This window comes from Cryptosporidium ryanae, assembly GCF_009792415.1.
Source record: "Cryptosporidium ryanae isolate 45019 chromosome Unknown contig_13, whole genome shotgun sequence".
NCBI lineage: Eukaryota > Apicomplexa > Conoidasida > Eucoccidiorida > Cryptosporidiidae > Cryptosporidium > Cryptosporidium ryanae.
Genome location: NW_027125556.1, coordinates 391,821 through 411,319, shown reverse-complemented (window position 1 = coordinate 411,319; position 19,499 = coordinate 391,821). Strand labels below are relative to the sequence as shown.

Genomic DNA, 19,499 nt, shown 5'->3' with positions numbered 1-19,499 from the left:
TTGCATGCATGCAAACAAGAGGCGGGATGACAGAAAAAGGTGCAATTTCTACGAAAACAAGTGTGAATTTGAAAAACAGACCTTAGGAAAGTCCCTAATGTCCCAATATACTGATAATAAAAATATCAAAAGTAATTTATGAGTTTTAAAGCAACCACAGCAACAACAATTACGGCAATTACGTGCCAGAACTCAAATCCCTGACCAGCGCTGCTATTCTGGGAAGACGACCTGAGCTTAGACTCCGATTTCTCAAGCCTCTCTCTAAGGGAAATGGCTTCTTCTTTAAGTTCATTGCTTTGTTTTTCAAGAGCAAGACAATATTGAACAAGCTCGTCATATTTGTTCTTGAAATCAGTATCTGATGAAGGACCTTGATTACTCGATATATTTCCTGAAATCATTTGTCCCTGTCCACTTTGTGTAGAACCACCAGCTCCGGAAATAGTCTCAGCCATTACACCAACATTCTCTTGTTTGAAAATAACAGAAAGTCTGTGCTCAAAAAGTTGCTCCTTCGTGAGCTCTTGCCAAAAATCTTTAGTTAGTTGCTCGATATTGCTATCACAAATTGTGGTCTGAATGAGAAATCTATGTGATGGGGATGCTTGTTCCACGGATTGAAGTGGCTGAAGAATCACCTGTATTTCCTTATTCTGTCCAGCTTGTATTAAACCACTGCTAGGACGAACTAGGTATCCCCTTGGTGCAGTTGTTTTTATTTTAAACGCCACTGTAGAGGACGTTAAGTTCTCCAAAATCAAAGGACAAGTCACCGAACTGTAAAGTACGAGTGGGAACTCTAAAGCTTTCTCTGGATGCACTCGCACCAATCTAGTAGTATCACCTGACATATTTAACTATTATTCTGGATTAGCTTCAACGTGATTATAATTGTTATGCAATACTGGAGATTTCAGATTCGCCTTCCTGGTATTTCTATATCTCAGACACTTATTCCTCGAGACAATCTAATCCTTTTCAATGTTGTTATGTGTATAAACGTTAATTTACGAAAATACACTTGCCATGCATATAAATATATATACTATGCAAATATGTTTCTCCTTATTTTTATTATCCTGAATAATTTTTTTTCCTACACCAGGATACCCAGACGTACACGCTGTCGATTTAATAAAATATATAAGCCATATTACCATGCCCAAATGCGCCTAGAGACACATTTATTAAAGTATCAAAAAAAATACATCAAACACTCTCGCAAAAAAAAATACATTATTATTATTTTGCGAAAACACCGGTTTTATCATATTGTGTAAAACTTCCTTCAGTGAGATTTGGTTATTAAGTCTTTTGGTTGTTTCTTTAGTTTTTACGCGATAAAAAGAAGATATTGACATTAACAAACATAAATCGCATTCTTACCCTCCCCTCTCCCCACTTGCGCCATATTCTCTATTCTTGTATTCTATGTTTACATTATTTCAGGCACTCCCACACTAGTAAACCATAATGCAAATATTAAAAATAAGAAATAAATTTTGAATGTGGATATGAGCACAAATAAAGTAAAGTTACCTTTAGTTTTTCTCTTTTAGTTAATGTTTGCTTGAATTCCAACCACACCCCTTTTTCTCTCCGAACTAAGTATCTCAGAACTGGCAATTTATTTCCGAATTCACAATCAAAGGTCCGATACAAGTGGTTTGTAAATACATTAAACTATATTTATTTGACTAAGGCAAACGAAATGAATTAAGTATTGTCAATATACTGCTTATTAATGGTAGAAACCTGAGGCAAACAAGTAATCTTTTTTAATCCATGTATTCGCTGTTTCATGCATTTTACTGCACATTCTCTTGCCATTAAACGGTTGGTTTTCACTGCAACTACGAAGTGGCTGACTTTGTAAATTAAAAACGGTTTTAATTGTGTGTGTACACGTTTTATAAAGATATTGACTCGTTTAGCCCCTCGAGTTAAATACCACAAGTGCAATTCCTTGATTCTTGTTTAAATTGCCTTCGCACCTCTGGCATTTACTTGTTTAGTCAGTCAATTTTAGTCTTAAAGAACACATACTTCTCGCTGTTCGCCGACTCATTTTTGTTTTTTCATTAATTAATCTATTTATGCAATACGAAATATTGCTTTTGTTCCAACATCTCAGGGCGGGACACAAGGATGAAGTAGCATTAGAGCGTGAATGTACACCCCTTAAATAGAGGTACTAAGTGAATGAGGCGATGAAATTTTCACATAAAAAGAGTTTGAACAGAACGATAGTGACTTCAGTTGTTGCTCCTTCCATTTCGCCTAAAACTATATTTCAATTGAGCTGCAAGCGTGAAAGTAACGGTCTTGTTAGTACCTCTGATAGTTCTTCCTTTGATATTACAAATAAAGATAGCGTTTAATGGAAAAGTGGTTGTCGCTATACAATTGAACTCAAAAAGATCATATAGTATCTACAATTTGTGTTTTTAACTGAGCGGAATGACGAGAAGCATTAACATTAAAAATATCTTATAAAGACGACTACATAACACTTTAATACAGAATTTAAAATAGTGAATACAAAAATTGCATACATGCAGTGCAATCGCAAAATAAATGTTAGGGGAAAAAAACGATTCATTAGATGGTAGTTTTGAGAAAGAGAGAAGTTCCACTAATTTTGCCAATTCTTGCTCATCCGTGCCATTAAAAGCCCTGGAAGAGCCACGTCACTTCGACGGCAGAGCAACACAAGTTATACTGGCAAGTTACAGACAGAAAGGTAATGCAGTGTTGAATTACATAAAAAATGTTTCATACGAATTCGGGAATATAGTTCCGGATTTTCTGGTTGGAAAATACGATGCTGTAATTTTTATAAGTCTGAAATACCACAAACTGCATAAAAATTATCTTGAAAAAAGAATAATGTCCTTGCAAAAGAATTACAGAGTAAGAATAGTGTTGTGTTTAGTGGACATTTCCTTGTCAGGCGTTATAGAGGCAGCAATCACAGAAATAACAGATATATGTATAAACACGAATATGACCTTAATGTTAACTTGGAGTAATCGTGAAGCAGCACATGTCCTTGAGTCACTTAAATCATACGAAAATGCCTCTGGTGACATGATAAGAGGAAGCCTGTCTTCAGATATATTCTCAAGAACAAAAGACGCCCTATCTTCATTACCTAGAATAAATAGAAACGATTCAACTAATTTGTTGAATAAGTTTGGGTCAATATCTAAAATAGCCTTCGCCTCGGAAGGAGAACTTTCAAATTTATCGGGCATAGGTCGTATAAAGGCAAAAGTAATTCAAGACATATTTTCTGCGAGATTTTCGAATCTATAACTTTAATTCAGCCACACAACTTTTCATTTTAAACAGGAATCAGTCTTATTTTCCACCTAATAAGTAAAATATTCTCAATTTTAAGCAATTAATGAAAGAAACATGAATTTAGGTAAAAAAAAAAAAGTATTTCAAACATTAAAGACCTTTATATCTTAAATAAACGAAACCAGTCAACTATACTATAACCTGCGAAAGATCCCCACCCCGTTTGAACCTTTTCAAATAACTTGATGTAATATAATAATGTAATTGCGAACTACAAATAATGAATCCAAAAATATAGTTTGAATGTCAACTATGCCACTAATAACTCGCGTTTCTCTTTCAGTTGTTATTAATGAGAACTACAATTTAATAATATACAAGCCAGCATTTATTGTCACTATTTTTTAAGATAAATATCGAAAAACATAATTTATAGTGAGTAGTGGAACCGTTCATATCGTAATTCTAAACAAAATAATCATCATTATTGGCTATTCCAGTTCCGATATGAGGAGGGGAGTAACAACTTGTATGTTTTAAATTACTTTGTTCGATATAATATTACTCGGATGTCTTGTTGCTGCCAGAAGAAACTTCGAGCAGTTGGGTTTCGATTTGTTTGTTTGGAGCGTCACTGGCCACAAGGAAGTTTTCGTTTTCCTCTCCCTGTGTAGCTACTGCCGATATATGCGTCTGATCGTCTGGTTGAGTTGAGTCATTCGTGTCAGACGCCATAACTGAATCTTCCTCACCTAATGTTTGTTGTATTCGAGTTGGCTCCAAGTCAGAACTGACCTTTTGTGAAGTTGAAAATTGATTGAGCCATGGAAAAGCTGCATCTCGAGTCTGCATTGGAACCGGAAATTGGTATGGAACTGAAGGGCTTGGTAGGTTAGAGGTATCTTTTGGTTTAGCGCTTCCCCCATTTGACGCAGATGCACCACCAGGTTGTTGCTGAACATCGTTACTTACAGGAGACAATGGGTTACTTTGAACAGAATTGGAAGTTTGTGGAGGAAGCATCATTCCGTAATAACGCCCGAACATATTCATTCCCATCTGGGAAGCTGCTGCAACATTTGCTGCCTGATTCATAGACGGGAGTTGGGGCATTTGTTGCATTAATCCGCTATTTGGACTTTGACTTCCACCTACTACAGGTGGCATTTGAAACTGAAATGGGTTCATTAATGAATTTTGATTTTGTAAAAATGCATTCAGTATGTTTGGATTACTCGGTCCATCTGCAGCTCCGATTCCTGTTCCCAGTATGTTACCACTATTTTGAAGCATAGCCCAGTGTTGAATCGCAGCCGCCTGACTTGCTGCAGTATAGTTGCCGTATAAATTCATGAGCAATGGGTTGTAAAGCCAGTCATATAGACCTGGGATTAATGGGTTGGGGTGTGTAGGTAAACCTGGTATTCCACTAGGGCAAGTGAATTTTGCTGCAAACTGAGCTAAAGGGTCACCTTCTAACATACTCTTTGAATTGTTCCTGGTTTCTGGTGGAGAAAGAGTCAAGTTTACTCCAGACTTAAAGTCCCCAATGTTATTAGTATTGCAGTTTAAGTGTCTAGACATATCAGATCTTGCGTTTGCAGCCGCGGCGGCAGCAGCAGCAGCAGCCTTTCTCTCTGCAAGTCTTGCTCTTTTTGAACTAGAACCCACTGCCCCATTAGGAAGATGACGTCCTTCTGCAGTTACCTGAGATCTAAATCTCTTTGCAACTTCAAGTATTTCACTTATTATCTCTTCAGAGGCATTAGCTGGTACCTTAAAGTATTCAAATTCACGATCCTTACCTGTATAATACACAACTCTCCACCCTTGTGGCTTTTGGCTCCAATAAACACCGGGAACACCGCTCTTTCTCACTGCCCCTCTAGTTTGAGTCTGGTTACCGACTGAATTTGCAACATTGATAGTGGAACCACCAGTGGGATGATGTTCTTTGTTTCTCGTGTGCGGTTTTTCCGGTGTGGATGCTATAGCGGCAGCAGCAGCAGCAGCGGCTGCTATAGCAGCCAGTGTATTCAAACTTGATCCTGATGAGAAACCTTTTTGTCTTTCAGTTATGCTACTATTTGAATTCCCAACTCCCATAGCTGTTGCGTCCCTTTGGGACAAAAACTGAAGAACAAGCTCGTCCTCAACAGATCTTATTGACTGATTAGAAACTTCTGATTCCTGATCTGGAATAACACCGTTTCCTAATTGCTTACTGTATCCAGATGAATCTTTAATGATACCGCAAGAAGTAAGTGATGCGAGAAAATTCATTGCATGAGAATAGGCCTTTCCCTTTCCCCATCTCTTACAACTAAATTTACGTACACTCCATCTTCCATTTTTAGTTTGCCATTCCAATATCCAGTCTCTGCTTTTTGCATCAATCCAAAGTTTATAGGGTAAAGTGGACTCAGGCAGGGTTATTGAACCGGTATGTTCTTCCTCATCTCCAACTCCCTGAGTTGAATAATCTGAATTCCCTTCTTCTGACTTGCTCAAATATGCGTTATTTTGCTCGTTTTCGTGCAAAATATCTTCCTTTTCGTTTTCGGTCTTTGTACCTGAGTCACTTTCCCCTTTTTCAAGACTTTCATCAATAACAGATGTATTTGAAGAAGTCTCATTTAAGACTACCGATTCTATATCATGTTCAACTTCTACCTTATTTAAGAACTCATTATCGTTGATTGTATCAATATCGTTCGAATTCATTTTTTCTGATGGTACCAATTCATTTGCCTCAGTATTGTATTCTCTACTTTCACCTGCCAAAGATATATTGGTATCTTTGTCGGATATTTCGAAGTATTTATCGTTTTCTTCACTTTCTATTTTATGAGAATCAATTGAATATTCACCAAGAGTTAACTCTTCAGTGTCGTTTTCCTCCAATCTCAAATTTATTCTCATTTAGTCAAAATATATGTATTCATAAATATCTTCTTGTTAAGTTGAATAAAATAAAATTCAAGTAATTTTTCGCCAAATTAAAAGTATCAATCCTATATTATATTATTCCCTGTTTGTATATGTTGTTATTTTTATTTTAAACTAAAAATATAACTTATATTTAATTTTTATCTGCACAAGATTGTACACAATAAAAATTAATAATTATTCTAAACTTCTCTCTTGTGCAATGGTCTGTTTGGACTTGTCTGCGTGAATGGCAGTCCGCACAAATATGTATACTCACATCTGCCACTTAATATTACCTATTTTCTCACTATTTATTCTTTTTACTACGTATTGCCGTCATAACATTAATAGTATCATTATAATACTTACATATCTAAAATCAAACTTTATACTAATACCTTTAGTCACTTATTAACTATTCTAATAGTTATACGTAATGTCGTTAATGTTTCTATCCCTCCCTCCGCCTCTTTTTTATCTATCCTTATATCCATTTATCTTCTGTATACGTCACTTTCTTTTTCACCTATTCCACTTATTATCCATACTTAATTTCCTTTTTATGTCACTTTAATACTCTATTTTACTTATTTGTATCTATTTAATAATTCAAAATGCCTATGTCGTTAAATATTACTAGTACCGACCGCCAAAAGACGCAGTATCTGGCGGTATAATATTACTGTGAAAACAGTTGAGCGCCACAGTCTTAGATATAATTGAGGCAAAGAAGATACTGTTTGTATAAATATTTATTGCTGTTTAAGTATCTACAATATCCTTCTGTGTGCACGATATACATGATGTAATCATGCGTAATCAAATATACACTCATTCTATATTCACAGCTTTCTGAAGTGGTGCCTTGTCACCTATTTTTTGTTATTTCCTCAAGTGCCATTGGGTGCCACTCCTGCCGAGTATTTGTCTAAAAGTTCGCTCATTCAGGACAGAAACTTCATCTTGATCTGTCTGTCGTTCTATCCTTTAAACTTTAGAATTTATATTAAATTCGGCTTTATTCGGTTAGATTTCCCATTGTATTTGTGTGATTTTTAATACCACATGTTGACGTGTAACTTTGTGCACTGCTCCAGACATTAACAATATGTCACATGTATAATGGCGAGCAAATGAAATAAATAGTTTTTCATTTAGTTATTTTATAAAGAATGTCTTTTAATATAAATGCCACTGTTTACTTGGTTCTTCGAGACTAACGTCGCGAACTAAGCGAATTTCAACATAATAGTATTTTGCTTTAATAGAGTGGGAGGCTTATATTTTCCCTCAAAAAAAAGCGCAGTGTAAAGAGGTAGTGTGGTGCCAAATATAAATATAATTTCAACTAGAATATGTAAATTTAAATATTGTATTATTATCTATATGTAAGAAAGTATATATATCTTATAATTATATTTGTTTATTTCTACAGAGGGAAATATAAGTATAGAGTTGTTTATTTGTCGCAGACTTTGGAGGTGTTTAATTGTATTTTGAAAGGGTCAATAAACACACTGTACTCCCATCCAGATGTTAATTGAATAATAAATTTTTTTTTGGGTGAAAGTACTTGTACATTTTTTCACAGACAAGGGAGTATATTTATTTATGAATATATTTTTAAGATTATAACATATTAAAAACTCGTCGGAACATTACTTTTAATTTAATATAAAGTACTCAGTTATTTGCTTATTTTAACACATTACATACAATACAAGACTGTACTCTTGCTACTTAAATAGTGTTAGCAACAAATACATCAATATGGTTTCAAAGTTGAGGTCAACAAACAACCAAAAAAATTCCAATGAAACAGAAAATATAAAAATTGAAGATAAAAATGAAACACCTCTATCTCCGACCTCTTCTTCTTATTCATCATCTTCGTCCTCTTCATTTGCTCAATCCTACATTGAGTACAATGCACTAAGTAATCCTAGAAAAAGATCTTCGTCTCATGCCCCCTCGATTTGCCAAAGTAATCAACTTGCTAACAAGAAAAGAGACACATCAAAACAAAATCAAGAAAATGAATTTGAAAGTATCGATACTGATAGCAATGAGATGAAAGAATTTCCATCAGTTAAGCAGTGGATTTTGGCGTTATTTGATGAGGAAAACAAGTATAAACTTGCTCGTGTAATAGGTTGGAAGTTAAGGGGTACCAATGTTACACATTTAACTCATTTGGTAGGAAAAAAATCGGGAAACAATAGCAGTAGTATCAATAGTAACAATGATAATAATGGTTCACTAATGAAAGTGAATATATCAGAAAGTGATTCTAAACGGATCATTGATTACGAGTTTTATGTGCATTTTAGGGGGCTAAATAGGAGATTAGATAGATGGGTGTTAGGTGAGAACATCAAGCTTTCCTTTCATATAGATGAGTTAGATGACCCTGCAGTATACGAAAAACTCAAAAATCAGGGTATTGACTATGTTTCTTCTTTTATCGGAGGGACTTCAATTTCGGGAAATAAAGCAGGGGGGAGTCGTCATAAAAAGAAGAATAATTGGAACATAGATATTTCAGATGGAGAGGATCCGGAAGAACACGAAGGAATGGACCATTCTGCACTGTTGGATCACGAAGAAACAACAAGATTAAAAACAATAGGAAGAGTTAGAATCGGTAAATTTTTATTAGATACATGGTATTTTTCACCCTTCCCAGATGAATATCAAAATGTTGATATTCTTCACTTTTGTGAGTTTTGCCTCACTTTTTTTTGTTTCGAAGATGAATTAATTAGACATCTCTCTGGTTGTGTATTAAGACACCCTCCTGGGAATGAAATATATAGAAAAGACAATATATCCATATTTGAAATAGATGGTGCACTTGCTAAAGGTTATGCAGAGAATTTATGTTATCTGGCAAAACTATTTTTAGATCATAAAACACTTCAATATGATGTTGAGCCTTTTTTATTCTACATCGTCACTGAAGTAGACGACGAGGGCTGTCATATTGTTGGATATTTTTCAAAAGAAAAGGTTTCAATGTTACATTATAATCTTGCTTGTATCCTTACGTTACCATGCTACCAAAGAAAAGGATATGGAAAGCTTTTGGTTGATCTTTCCTACAAACTCTCATTGAGAGAAGGAAAATGGGGCCATCCTGAACGTCCTTTATCGGATTTAGGCAGAGCTATTTACAACAATTGGTGGGCAAATAAAATCTCTGATTATTTTATAGAGAATTATTCTCAGAATAACAAAAATGAAAATGATAGTGACAATGAAAATAATACTGAAGGGTCTAGTGAATATACTGTAGATGAAAGAAATTTTGTCAAGTTTATAGATGACGTTGTCAGAAACACTGGAATTAGAAGGGAAGATGTTATAAAAGTTATTGAAGATAATGGCATACTAAGGAATATAAAAGATCAATATTACGCTTTTTGTGATCATGAATTCCTAAAGGAGATTATCGAAAACTCTGGAAGACCTGGTCATCCTTTATATGACAACTACTTTAATTGGGTACCTTTTAGCAGAGATCCTCCTTCTGAAATTGAGGCTCTTCCAAGTAAATAGTAACAAATAAAAATATAGAATAATATATACAAAAAATACTATGGAAATCAAATTAACAATTTAAAATTGAGGAAGATAAAATTTAGTTCTTTAATTAATATATACATTATTTTGTTCTATATATTACTTAAACTTGCTGGAACCTGATAATACCTATAGTCAGTATTATCTGACATAACTAATCCTTCATTCCCTCCTATACTATTTTCGTAATTGTTCTCTCCACCTTGATAACTACTGTTCTCATAGTAAGCTGCCAGAACTGATGGTGGAACTGATGATGTTGACTCGGGAATAGCCTGATATTGCAATTGATTGTTTATATAACTGTTGCTTGCACCAGCCTCATTTACGAAACCATTGCCATAACACTCACTTTCATTATTATTAGCTTGATAGTAATTGCCACAATTTCGCAACTCACTTTCTTCTATAATTCCAACATTATTATTGTTTAACCAGTCAACACTAAATTGTTCTATCTTCGGTTCATATTGGTAACCTATTTCTTCCAAACTTAACTCTCTTTTGACGTTGTTATACTGGTATTCATCCATTTCATTTGCACTAACAGTATTGTTTGAAATATTTATCATATTGTTATAGTAATCACTGCTGCTCACTTTTTCGTATTCAAATTCTTTCAAACAATTGTTTCTTTCATTTTCCTCAAACTCTATTTGATTTTCCTCATTATATTCTCCACAAATGTCATTTTCATTTGAATAGTCAAAGGAGGCTTGACTTTGATTTAATGTATTTTCTTCTTCGAATTTCTGAGTTTTTTCATCACCTAAAAAATTGTTTATATTGCTACTATTTTGTTTTTCATTTGTTTCAATTGGCTTTGAACCATTCATATTTTCCTGAATATTTTGTGATTTGTTTGTCCCTTGAAGGTTATTTTCATGATTACAAGAATCTTCATGCTCTTCTTTTGTGAAAACATTATTGTTTATACTCTCCAATGTAGAGTTCTGCTGGTAAATTAAGTGCTCTATAGTTACAGAAAGTGCTTTATAATTAAATTCTATCTGATTTGATATATCGTTAATTAATATCCTTAATTTCGAAGAGTTCCTTTTTTCCTCTAGCAATGTAACACATTTACTTAATTTTTCTACTATTATACCTGAATTTGACTTATTAATATCATTTAAATTGTTAATCAGCTCTTCGTCTCTTACTTTAAGCTTGTCTAATAAATCGTAACAAAGATCAGAATAGTTATTGTTACTGGTATAGTTGATATTGTTTCCGTTAAATGTCTTAGTTTCTACCATTCTCCTCTCTAATTCGGATATTCTTTGATTTTTTTTGTTTATTATTGTTTTCAAAGAATTAATGTGTGAAATATGGTCTAAACAAGTGGAATTATTATCTATTTTTAATAAATTGTCATTTGTATGGCTTTTGTTTTCGTTAATTTGAGAAAAAAACTCATCTTTAATTCCTGATATCTCTTCTTTTGGATTTTTAACGTCATTATTTTTCACTAAATTGCCACTTTTTAATCTTGTATTCTCTTCCAACAACCTTTTATTAAAATCACCTAATTCGGATAATACATTTTTAAGTTTGTTCAATTTTTCAAAGTCTTTCCTCTTGTTTTCTACTGTTTTCCCCATTAAACTAATTAACATATCAACTTTTGGTAAATTCCCATGCTTTTGAAGTGTATTAGGAGCTGTTGGTGGCCTTTGTAATGTTTCTAGTTGATTGGCCATTGAATCTCTTAATTTATCAACATTATCACTATTAACATGGAGTTTTCCATTCATTGCTCGATTATTTAGTCCACTTCCCTGATTGTTTTGATTACTATTTTCCTCTCTAGAACAAAATGTTGGAGCCGTTGGTGGTCTAACAGTTAATGGTGTGTCTCTATATTGAAATGAATCATTTTTATCGCTTTTGTTAACGACGTTATGTAATTCTTCTGACTTTTGTTTCATAAGCATATTATTTACACCAAACGGAACTGAGTTAAATTTACCTGTTTTTGGTGCCTTTGGAGGTAATCTGTGATTTAAAGTATTATTATATTTACTCTTATTTTGCAAATTAGGTGATTCATTAATTAATAATGTACTGATCATACTATTTTCACTGCTCATAATGTCATTATTTTTCTCTGATTTAGTATCTTCAGTAGGGATATTACCTCTGTTATTTAAATCTTCATTTCTATCTTCCATCTGTTTTAGAATTCCTGTCAAGCCAAATTTTGAATGTGAAATATTCAGCTGTTCTAATCTTTCTCTATTATTTTGCATTTTCTTAGATATAGATGATGAAGATAAAGAATTTAATTGTTCCTCCTCCAAATCTTTCATTTTTGATGTATCAAGAAATGGAACATTTGGATGTTTATTCTGGGAAGAAACATGTGGTTTTGGTGATTGTGGAGGATGATAATGTGAAGTTGAGGAAACAGGCCCAACATTATGAGAATTCTGAGCTTCAATTTGCGGATAAATTTGAGTATTAATAGATGATTGGCCAGAATTTGGAGCAGGAATACTCTTATGCATTGCTGTAAGAGGAAATTTAAGTGAAGTAGAAGGACCAGAGTGCGAAATTGGAGAAGGTGGAGGACCAGAGTGTAAAATTGGAGGAGGTGGAGGACCAGAATGTGAAATTGGAGGAGGTGGAGGACCAGAATGTGACAACGGGGGACCAATTGGAGCGGCAATAGAGGGAGGACCAATATTTGAATTGTAAATAGTGTCAATATGAGTTACAATAGGAGAACTAATATGATTTTTCACAGAGTTAGACCCAAAATTTGAGGTGGTAGGTACGAAGTGAGGAGGTGTTATGGGGTGATGTTTAGGACTTTGAGTGTGATTGCGTGGACTTGAAGAATGAGGGTGAGGACTCTGAAGTACAAAGTTATTATTTGAACTATCATTGCCGATAGACATAAATTCCTGACAATTTTGGTTATTCATTATTTTAAAACCATCATTGTTTTTATCTACTGAAGATGAATTATTAATATTTAAAAAATGTCTATTATTAATATGAGATTGATTATTAGTAAAAGAAACATAGGAATTCATGTCATTTATTTTATTTGATTGAGGAAGTGAAGGAATTGGAGGTAAACCATGTATATTTCTTCTTTCGTTGCTTCTATCTGAAGCATTTGTACTATTATCCATATATTTAATATTCATAAAATAATTTTCCGTTGTATTTAAATTACTACATATTGTATTTCTTTCCTCTAGGCTCACATTAATATTGCTAGATTGAGGTCTTGAATTTACAATTCGATTATTTCCGCAAGGTTCATGCATATCCTCTGCTACTATTACTTCATCTCTATATGAATCTCTATAGCTATTTCCTAATTCTTCGTGAGGATTTACTGGATTATCAAAAAAAGAACTCCCAGAAACGTCATGTTCGCCGCTATTTTGTTTCTCTGTATTACTTTGGTCAAATTTATAACTTTGAACATACTTTGATCTCAACGAAGGTGAAATTGGGATGTGGGATGAAAACATAATTTTAGAATAATAAAAGCTTGAAAAATCAGTAAAACCTGATTTATAATATCACCTCCTACTTCTTCAATATTCTAATAATTCAATTTTTTACCTTCACAACCCTTCAGCCTTTTTATCTACAGTTTAGATTATATTTTATGTTATCAACCTCAATTTTTTACAACAAAAGTTCTTAGCGCCAAAAATGAGTATTTTAATACCAAACCCCAAATAAGCCAACCAGCATATATATTTCAACGAAAATGTGAATGAAGAAAATTACTAAACTTACATATAGTTAGTTTTAAAAGTTTGTATTTAAAGCTTAAATGTGAAATAAACCTAATTAAATATTTACATTTCTTTTTTTTCTTAATTTCCTTTTTTTATACATACTACTGTGCATATAAACATGTAAATACCGACATATATATTGCACTACATAACTATTTCAAGCTACAGTCCAATAAAACAAGTTAAGAGAGAAAGAATAATGCATAATTGAACAATCACATTGCCTCATAAGATAACTATTAACTGATCAGAACAAAACTTGCAGATAATACAACTCTTGATACGTGTGGGGTACGTGATCAGAATTTACCTATAAATAAAATTATCAATTAAAAAATAAGTTGGCGCTGTTCGGCGCTAACTGTGGGGATTTTTTGCATGCAATTTTGTTTTCAAGTCTTGTGGCAGCAGCAAAAAACACCATACTGACGTGTTAAAAAACAAATCAAGTATACACTAACAAATAAGAAAGAAAGGAATATCGGCTGAAAGGATAAATAAATTTACCGAAATAATACTCATTTGAGTGCGTCATAATACTAATTTTAATTGTCTAATACTAGAGGAACTTTTTTTGTAGTTTTGTTTAATAATTTTAAATATAACATAGATTGAATAATTATAAGAAGATAGGTATATAATTGAATAGGTATTTAAACAATTTTTAGCAGAAAAAATATGGAGGCATCAAGTCATTCATATTCCGGTGACATTAAAGGTGGTTTATTTCATGGCAAAGGTGTATTAGTGTACTCGAAAAACGAAAAATATGAGGGAGAATTTGTAATGGGAAAAAGAGAAGGCTTTGGTAAATTTACTTATGCGGATGGAGCTTCATATGAAGGAGAATGGATTGATGACAAAATACACGGTCAAGGAAAGGCAAACTTTTCGAGTGGTAACATTTATGAAGGGCAATGGGAGAACGGAAAAATATGTGGTTATGGTAAGTTAACATTTAGCAATGGAGATATATATGAGGGGGAGTGGCTAGATGGTAAAATGCATGGAAGAGGAGTTTACAAGTATGCTGATGGAGATATATACTCGGGAGAGTGGAGAGACGATAAAAGGCACGGAAAAGGAACTGTTACTTATGTAAGTAGTTCAGGAGACCAAATAATAGAAAAATACGAAGGTGATTGGGTAAACGGTAAAATGCACGGACACGGTAAATATGTTTATGTAGATTCTGCTATTTATGAAGGTGATTGGTTTGAAGGTTCAATGCACGGAAAGGGTACATATATTTTTCCTTGTGGAAATGTATACGAAGGAGAATGGGTAAATGATGTAAAAGAAGGGTATGGTGTATTAACATACCAAAACGGTGAAAAATATGAGGGTTATTGGAAAGACGGAAAAGTAAACGGCAAAGGAACCCTTACATACAGTAGAGGAGATAAATACGTTGGGGAATGGTTAGATGCAAAAAAGCACGGTGAAGGTGAATTATTTTATTCGAACAACGATAGATTCAAAGGTAATTGGGTTGCAGATAAAGCATGCGGATTCGGAGTATATACGTATGCTAATGGAAATAAATACGAAGGATATTGGGAAAACGACAGAAGGCACGGCAAGGGAATATTCTATTGCGCTGAAGACAACAACGTATATGAAGGAGAGTGGCAAAACGGAAGAAAACATGGAAAAGGCATACTTAGATTTGCTATGGGGCACTCAATACAGGGAATGTGGAAAGATGGTGTCCTTTCGCAATTCCATAGCCTTCAGTTCCCACAAGATTCTCAATGGTCAAATCCAAACTTTTAACTAATTAAAATGTGATTATAGTTTGATAAATATTGTATATAGTAGTAAAAATATATAGTTTTAGTAACTTTTGTATTAACTTAAAACACTAATATTTACGTCTTTATCGCTAGTTCATTTTATTACATTGAACTCAAAGTTACGCATATCCTATTGTTTGAAATATACTTTCATTTAATTAATGTGATCTCTTAGCCCTAGCAATTCTTCTTCTATGAGTAGAACTCCCAGTCTGCATAGAAGAGTGACCAACAAATGGGTTTTGATTGTTTCCAGAAATAATTTGAGGCGCTCCCAAAATACTTGGTGGATTTGATCCAAAAATTCCACTTTGATTTGCAGCGTTTGATTGAACTGTAATGTCCTGTTGTGGTCTTTGATTAAAAGGAGAAGACATTCCTTGATTAATATTCCCGATGTTACCGAAAATATTAGTTTCTGGTTTTACTGCAGATCCAAATATTCCGCCCCCTGCAGGAGCACCAAATATCGATGAAGAACTTGGTGTATTGTTGAAGTTGTTTTGGTTGGCATTCTGAAGACTGTTTTGTTGATTATTTATATTTGTATTCGATCCAAATGCGAACGGATTTGGATTACTGTTATTAGTATTGCCAGTGTTACCAAAAACAGGAGCCTGAGAAAACACATTATTTGTTTGAGCTGGCGGAACTTGGAATGGCATATTTAAGCCAGTATTCCCTTGATTTGCTGCAAATGGAACTGTGGATGTTGCACAATTTGAAGGAGTTAAATTTGTATTTCGCATTCCAAACAAAGAGCCATTTGGATTATGAGCGTTATTTAATCCGATCGCAGAACTTCCCTGATTTTGAGAATTAAAAATAGAATTCGTCCCTACTGGTGTAGCCGATACTCCAAATCCGCCTGCTCCAACCCCTATTCCTGAACCTGCTCCTCCTATACCCAATCCTGTCCCTACCATACCTGATCCCACTCCCAATCCAGTAGTTCCGAATATAGAGTTACCCTGGAATGTGTTGGAATTAGATTGAGAGCTGAATACATTGCTACCGAATATATCATTCTTTGGCTTGGAATGAGTGCCTTCAAAAGAAGAATCACCTTTTTTTATCCCCGAGTTTGAAATATTTCCAAATATACTTGTTGTATTAGGTGACTCTCCACCAAGGACGCTTTTAGTTGCAGAAATCGCGCCTTTATCTCCAGTGTTGTTTAATCCGAATAAAGGAACTTGATTCAAATTTGCATTATTGGAATTGTTAAACAGTCCATTTGAGCCAAAAATTCCTGTGCTTGAAACGCTAGAATTTTCAGGTCCAGTGCCAAATAGACCAGCGGAATTGTTTAAATTTTGTAATTGTGGCTGTTGGAATGCTCCCACAACATTTGTCGTTGATAAAGTTGGATTTCCAAATATTGAAGAACCTGAATTGTCTATGAGAGTTGAATTCTTTAATTCAAATACACCTACAGTTTGAGTATTCTTAACTTGTTCTTTTCCCTCCAAATTGTTATTAATTGGGAATATACTTCCAATTTCTTGTAATTTATTGTTATTTGTTTTGCCCGTGTCAAACGCAGGAGAACTAACAGATGCATTTAAATTTGAAATACCTAAGTCTGAAAAAATTCCCTTCGAATTTACACTTTCTGTGTTGGGGGTAACCCCAAACAATGAAGCTCCTGCAGCTATGGAATTACCCGTCAAAAGTGTTGAAAACAAGTCAACTTTTTTTTCACTTAAATCATTAATATTTGATACATTTGCTCCTTCTTTAGTTATGGTTTTACCACTTGTAGCATTACTTTCAATAGCGATATCAGCACTAGTCTTAGATAGAATTGAACCAAAACTATTGGAATTTTCACTATCTTCGTCAATTTTAGTACTAGAATTGGCCTCTATTGTCGTTTCAACAGTTGCATTCATGGAAGTTAACGCGTTAGTCTGTGACTGTGAGCCCCCTTCTGTCAAACCACTAGTAATTGAGTCCTTATTTTTAATTTGCGACAAATCATTACTTTCTGCACTTGTATTGTTAGCAAAGGAAAATAACGAAACTGAAGTATTATCTCCTTTTTGAACGGAGAATAAACTAAGGGAAGAATCCGGTTTTACTTCTGCAGATGGTTTCTCTTCTTTTTTATTTGAACTGTCTTCTTCATCTGACAGGAATACCCCCTCATTGTCAACTTCGACCAAATTTGGTTTGCCCACATTAACAAGCCACCAAGGAACATCTTTTTCAGCTTCACATGCTTCTTTCTTCTCTTGATTGATAGCATCAGCACTATCTTTGTTACAAGTCGATTCTTTCTGTCCCTCTAATCCGCTTAAACTCTTATTTTCATCAGTCTCTACTGAACGACTAATTTCACTAACAACCACATTTTTACCACTATTCAAAGTTGCATCATTTAAAGAATCATTTTTAATCAAACTATTCTCGTTTTCAGTAACCGGCTTTTCAACAATTTTCTCTTGATTCACACCAGTAACACTACTGTCCTCTATTTTTTCGGAATTTAATTCAGAAAATGAATGCTCTTTATTTGTTATTTTATTGCTACTTTCAAGATTGTCCAAATTATTTGAACTAGCGGCAGACAAATTATCTCCGCTATTGTTTTCAGTCGCTGCATTATTCTTATTGCCCATTTCACTTATATCGTTATCAGCATTAGACACTTTTTCAGTATTGTTTAAAACACTATTGGATTCAGAATTTAAATTATCTTTGCAATCTAAATCACTTCTTTCGTCTATTGTATGAACGAAATCCTTCAAAGAGCCTATTGGTTTTCTCGATTTGCAAAATAACCTCTTCATTTCTGCCGCAGAAAGTATTTTACATGAAGAGTTTGCCTTGCTATTTACTGCACCCACTAAACTAGATCTGTATCTCAAGGGAGTCCTTATTCTCTGAGCGGACGAATGATTTTTGGCATCAACTTGATTATTTTGCTCTCTAGTTAAAGCGGTGAAAGCAGATGAGTTTTTGTTAAAGTTATAAGGATGCGAATATTGGGTCAATTCCAAGGGATTTAATTTTCTTTGGGAATTTTGAATGCTTTCACTAGTGAAGTTATAATTCGGGGTTTTTTCCAATCTGAAATCATCTTCTATTAGAGACAACGGAAGCCTATATGTATTTGTTAGTTTGTTTGGGGTATTCGTCAGAGTACCCATGACTCCAGTAGTTTGAGCCTGTGTTGACGGCGTATTATTGTAGATCTTTTTGGACGGGGGAACGAGAATTGATCTTTTTGAATTTACAGAAACATCGGCTTTGTCAATTTCAGAATCATCATCACTTATTGCATCGTGAAATTCATCGTCTTCATTTTCGTAACTTCCCTCGTCAAACTTCTTTCTATAAACTTGTTCAAGAGGTCTTTTTCTGCAACCGTGAATATCTATTCCATGTACTCCATGTTCTTTATTCAAAAGGTTAGATTTTAAACTAATCCCCCGTATTGTGTTATCGTCACTTCCAAAAGCTCCAATATTCGCATTAACTCCTTCAAAAGTACCATGCGAGTATTTATTTGGTGGCAATAACGGAAGTCTACCAATCATCTGACTCACATTATTATAAGAATCACTACCCAGTAAACCTCCCTTACTCAAGTAATTTCCAGATAAACTTCCAACTGGTAACCCATATCCACTAATTGATGAATGTCTTTCCTTGTGAAAACCAATATTGTCTGTTGTGAAATTTTTCTTAGTGTCATTTGAACTCTGCAATACCGGGTTTGTTCTCATATATGTATTCTGATCATTTTTTCTAGCAAAAAATCCACCAAGATGACTCTTGGTTCCAGTTTCTTGATTTATTTTTGGTAAAAATCTATAGTCCTTCAAAGTAAGGTGGTCATCTGCTGCGTATTCTAGAGAATTAAAATTCCTCTTTTCATGACCTTCCACCGGAAACCTCGGATTTCTAGCTATGCTTTTTGGTGACAATGACGAGAATTTTATGTTCCTCATTGAATCTGTTTATTTGAGGAATTATTTACTTCAAAAATACACCAAAACCACCAGCAACCAAACAATATAAAAATAAATATGGGGTATTTTCGAAGCGCCAAATAACAAATTATTATCACTTTAATTTCGAAGACCAAGGTTAAAAATATATAAAT

The 19,499-nt window shown here is 34.0% G+C and overlaps 7 protein-coding genes across 7 annotated transcripts; 3 read left to right on the top strand and 4 right to left on the bottom strand.

Annotated features, from left to right (window-relative positions):
• Window positions 1-125: 125 nt before the first annotated feature.
• FG386_000346 (conserved hypothetical MSP-domain transmembrane protein) lies at window positions 126-854 on the bottom strand (the record flags this gene model as incomplete). The annotated part of the gene is made up of 1 exon (XM_067339696.1): window positions 126-854. The coding sequence occupies one exon, from the start codon at window positions 852-854 to the stop codon at window positions 126-128; it is 729 nt and encodes a 242-aa protein (XP_067196392.1).
• A 1,726-nt stretch (window positions 855-2,580) lies between these two features.
• Window positions 2,581-3,321, top strand: FG386_000345 (excision repair cross-complementing rodent repair deficiency; the record flags this gene model as incomplete). The annotated part of the gene is made up of 1 exon (XM_067339695.1): window positions 2,581-3,321. One exon carries the CDS (start codon window positions 2,581-2,583, stop codon window positions 3,319-3,321), a length of 741 nt encoding a protein of 246 aa, XP_067196391.1.
• Window positions 3,322-3,870: 549 nt separating this feature from the next.
• Window positions 3,871-6,231, bottom strand: FG386_000344 (uncharacterized protein; the record flags this gene model as incomplete). Its single annotated transcript, XM_067339694.1, has 1 exon — window positions 3,871-6,231. The coding sequence occupies one exon, from the start codon at window positions 6,229-6,231 to the stop codon at window positions 3,871-3,873; it is 2,361 nt and encodes a 786-aa protein (XP_067196390.1).
• A 1,779-nt stretch (window positions 6,232-8,010) lies between these two features.
• FG386_000343 (histone acetyltransferase (MYST family)) lies at window positions 8,011-9,798 on the top strand (the record flags this gene model as incomplete). The annotated part of the gene is made up of 1 exon (XM_067339693.1): window positions 8,011-9,798. One exon carries the CDS (start codon window positions 8,011-8,013, stop codon window positions 9,796-9,798), a length of 1,788 nt encoding a protein of 595 aa, XP_067196389.1.
• Window positions 9,799-9,914: 116 nt separating this feature from the next.
• Window positions 9,915-13,313, bottom strand: FG386_000342 (uncharacterized protein; the record flags this gene model as incomplete). The annotated part of the gene is made up of 1 exon (XM_067339692.1): window positions 9,915-13,313. The coding sequence occupies one exon, from the start codon at window positions 13,311-13,313 to the stop codon at window positions 9,915-9,917; it is 3,399 nt and encodes a 1,132-aa protein (XP_067196388.1).
• A 954-nt stretch (window positions 13,314-14,267) lies between these two features.
• FG386_000341 (MORN domain repeat containing protein) lies at window positions 14,268-15,365 on the top strand (the record flags this gene model as incomplete). The annotated part of the gene is made up of 1 exon (XM_067339691.1): window positions 14,268-15,365. The coding sequence occupies one exon, from the start codon at window positions 14,268-14,270 to the stop codon at window positions 15,363-15,365; it is 1,098 nt and encodes a 365-aa protein (XP_067196387.1).
• Window positions 15,366-15,543: 178 nt separating this feature from the next.
• FG386_000340 (uncharacterized protein) lies at window positions 15,544-19,344 on the bottom strand (the record flags this gene model as incomplete). The annotated part of the gene is made up of 1 exon (XM_067339690.1): window positions 15,544-19,344. One exon carries the CDS (start codon window positions 19,342-19,344, stop codon window positions 15,544-15,546), a length of 3,801 nt encoding a protein of 1,266 aa, XP_067196386.1.
• Between the last annotated feature and the right edge of the window lie 155 nt (window positions 19,345-19,499).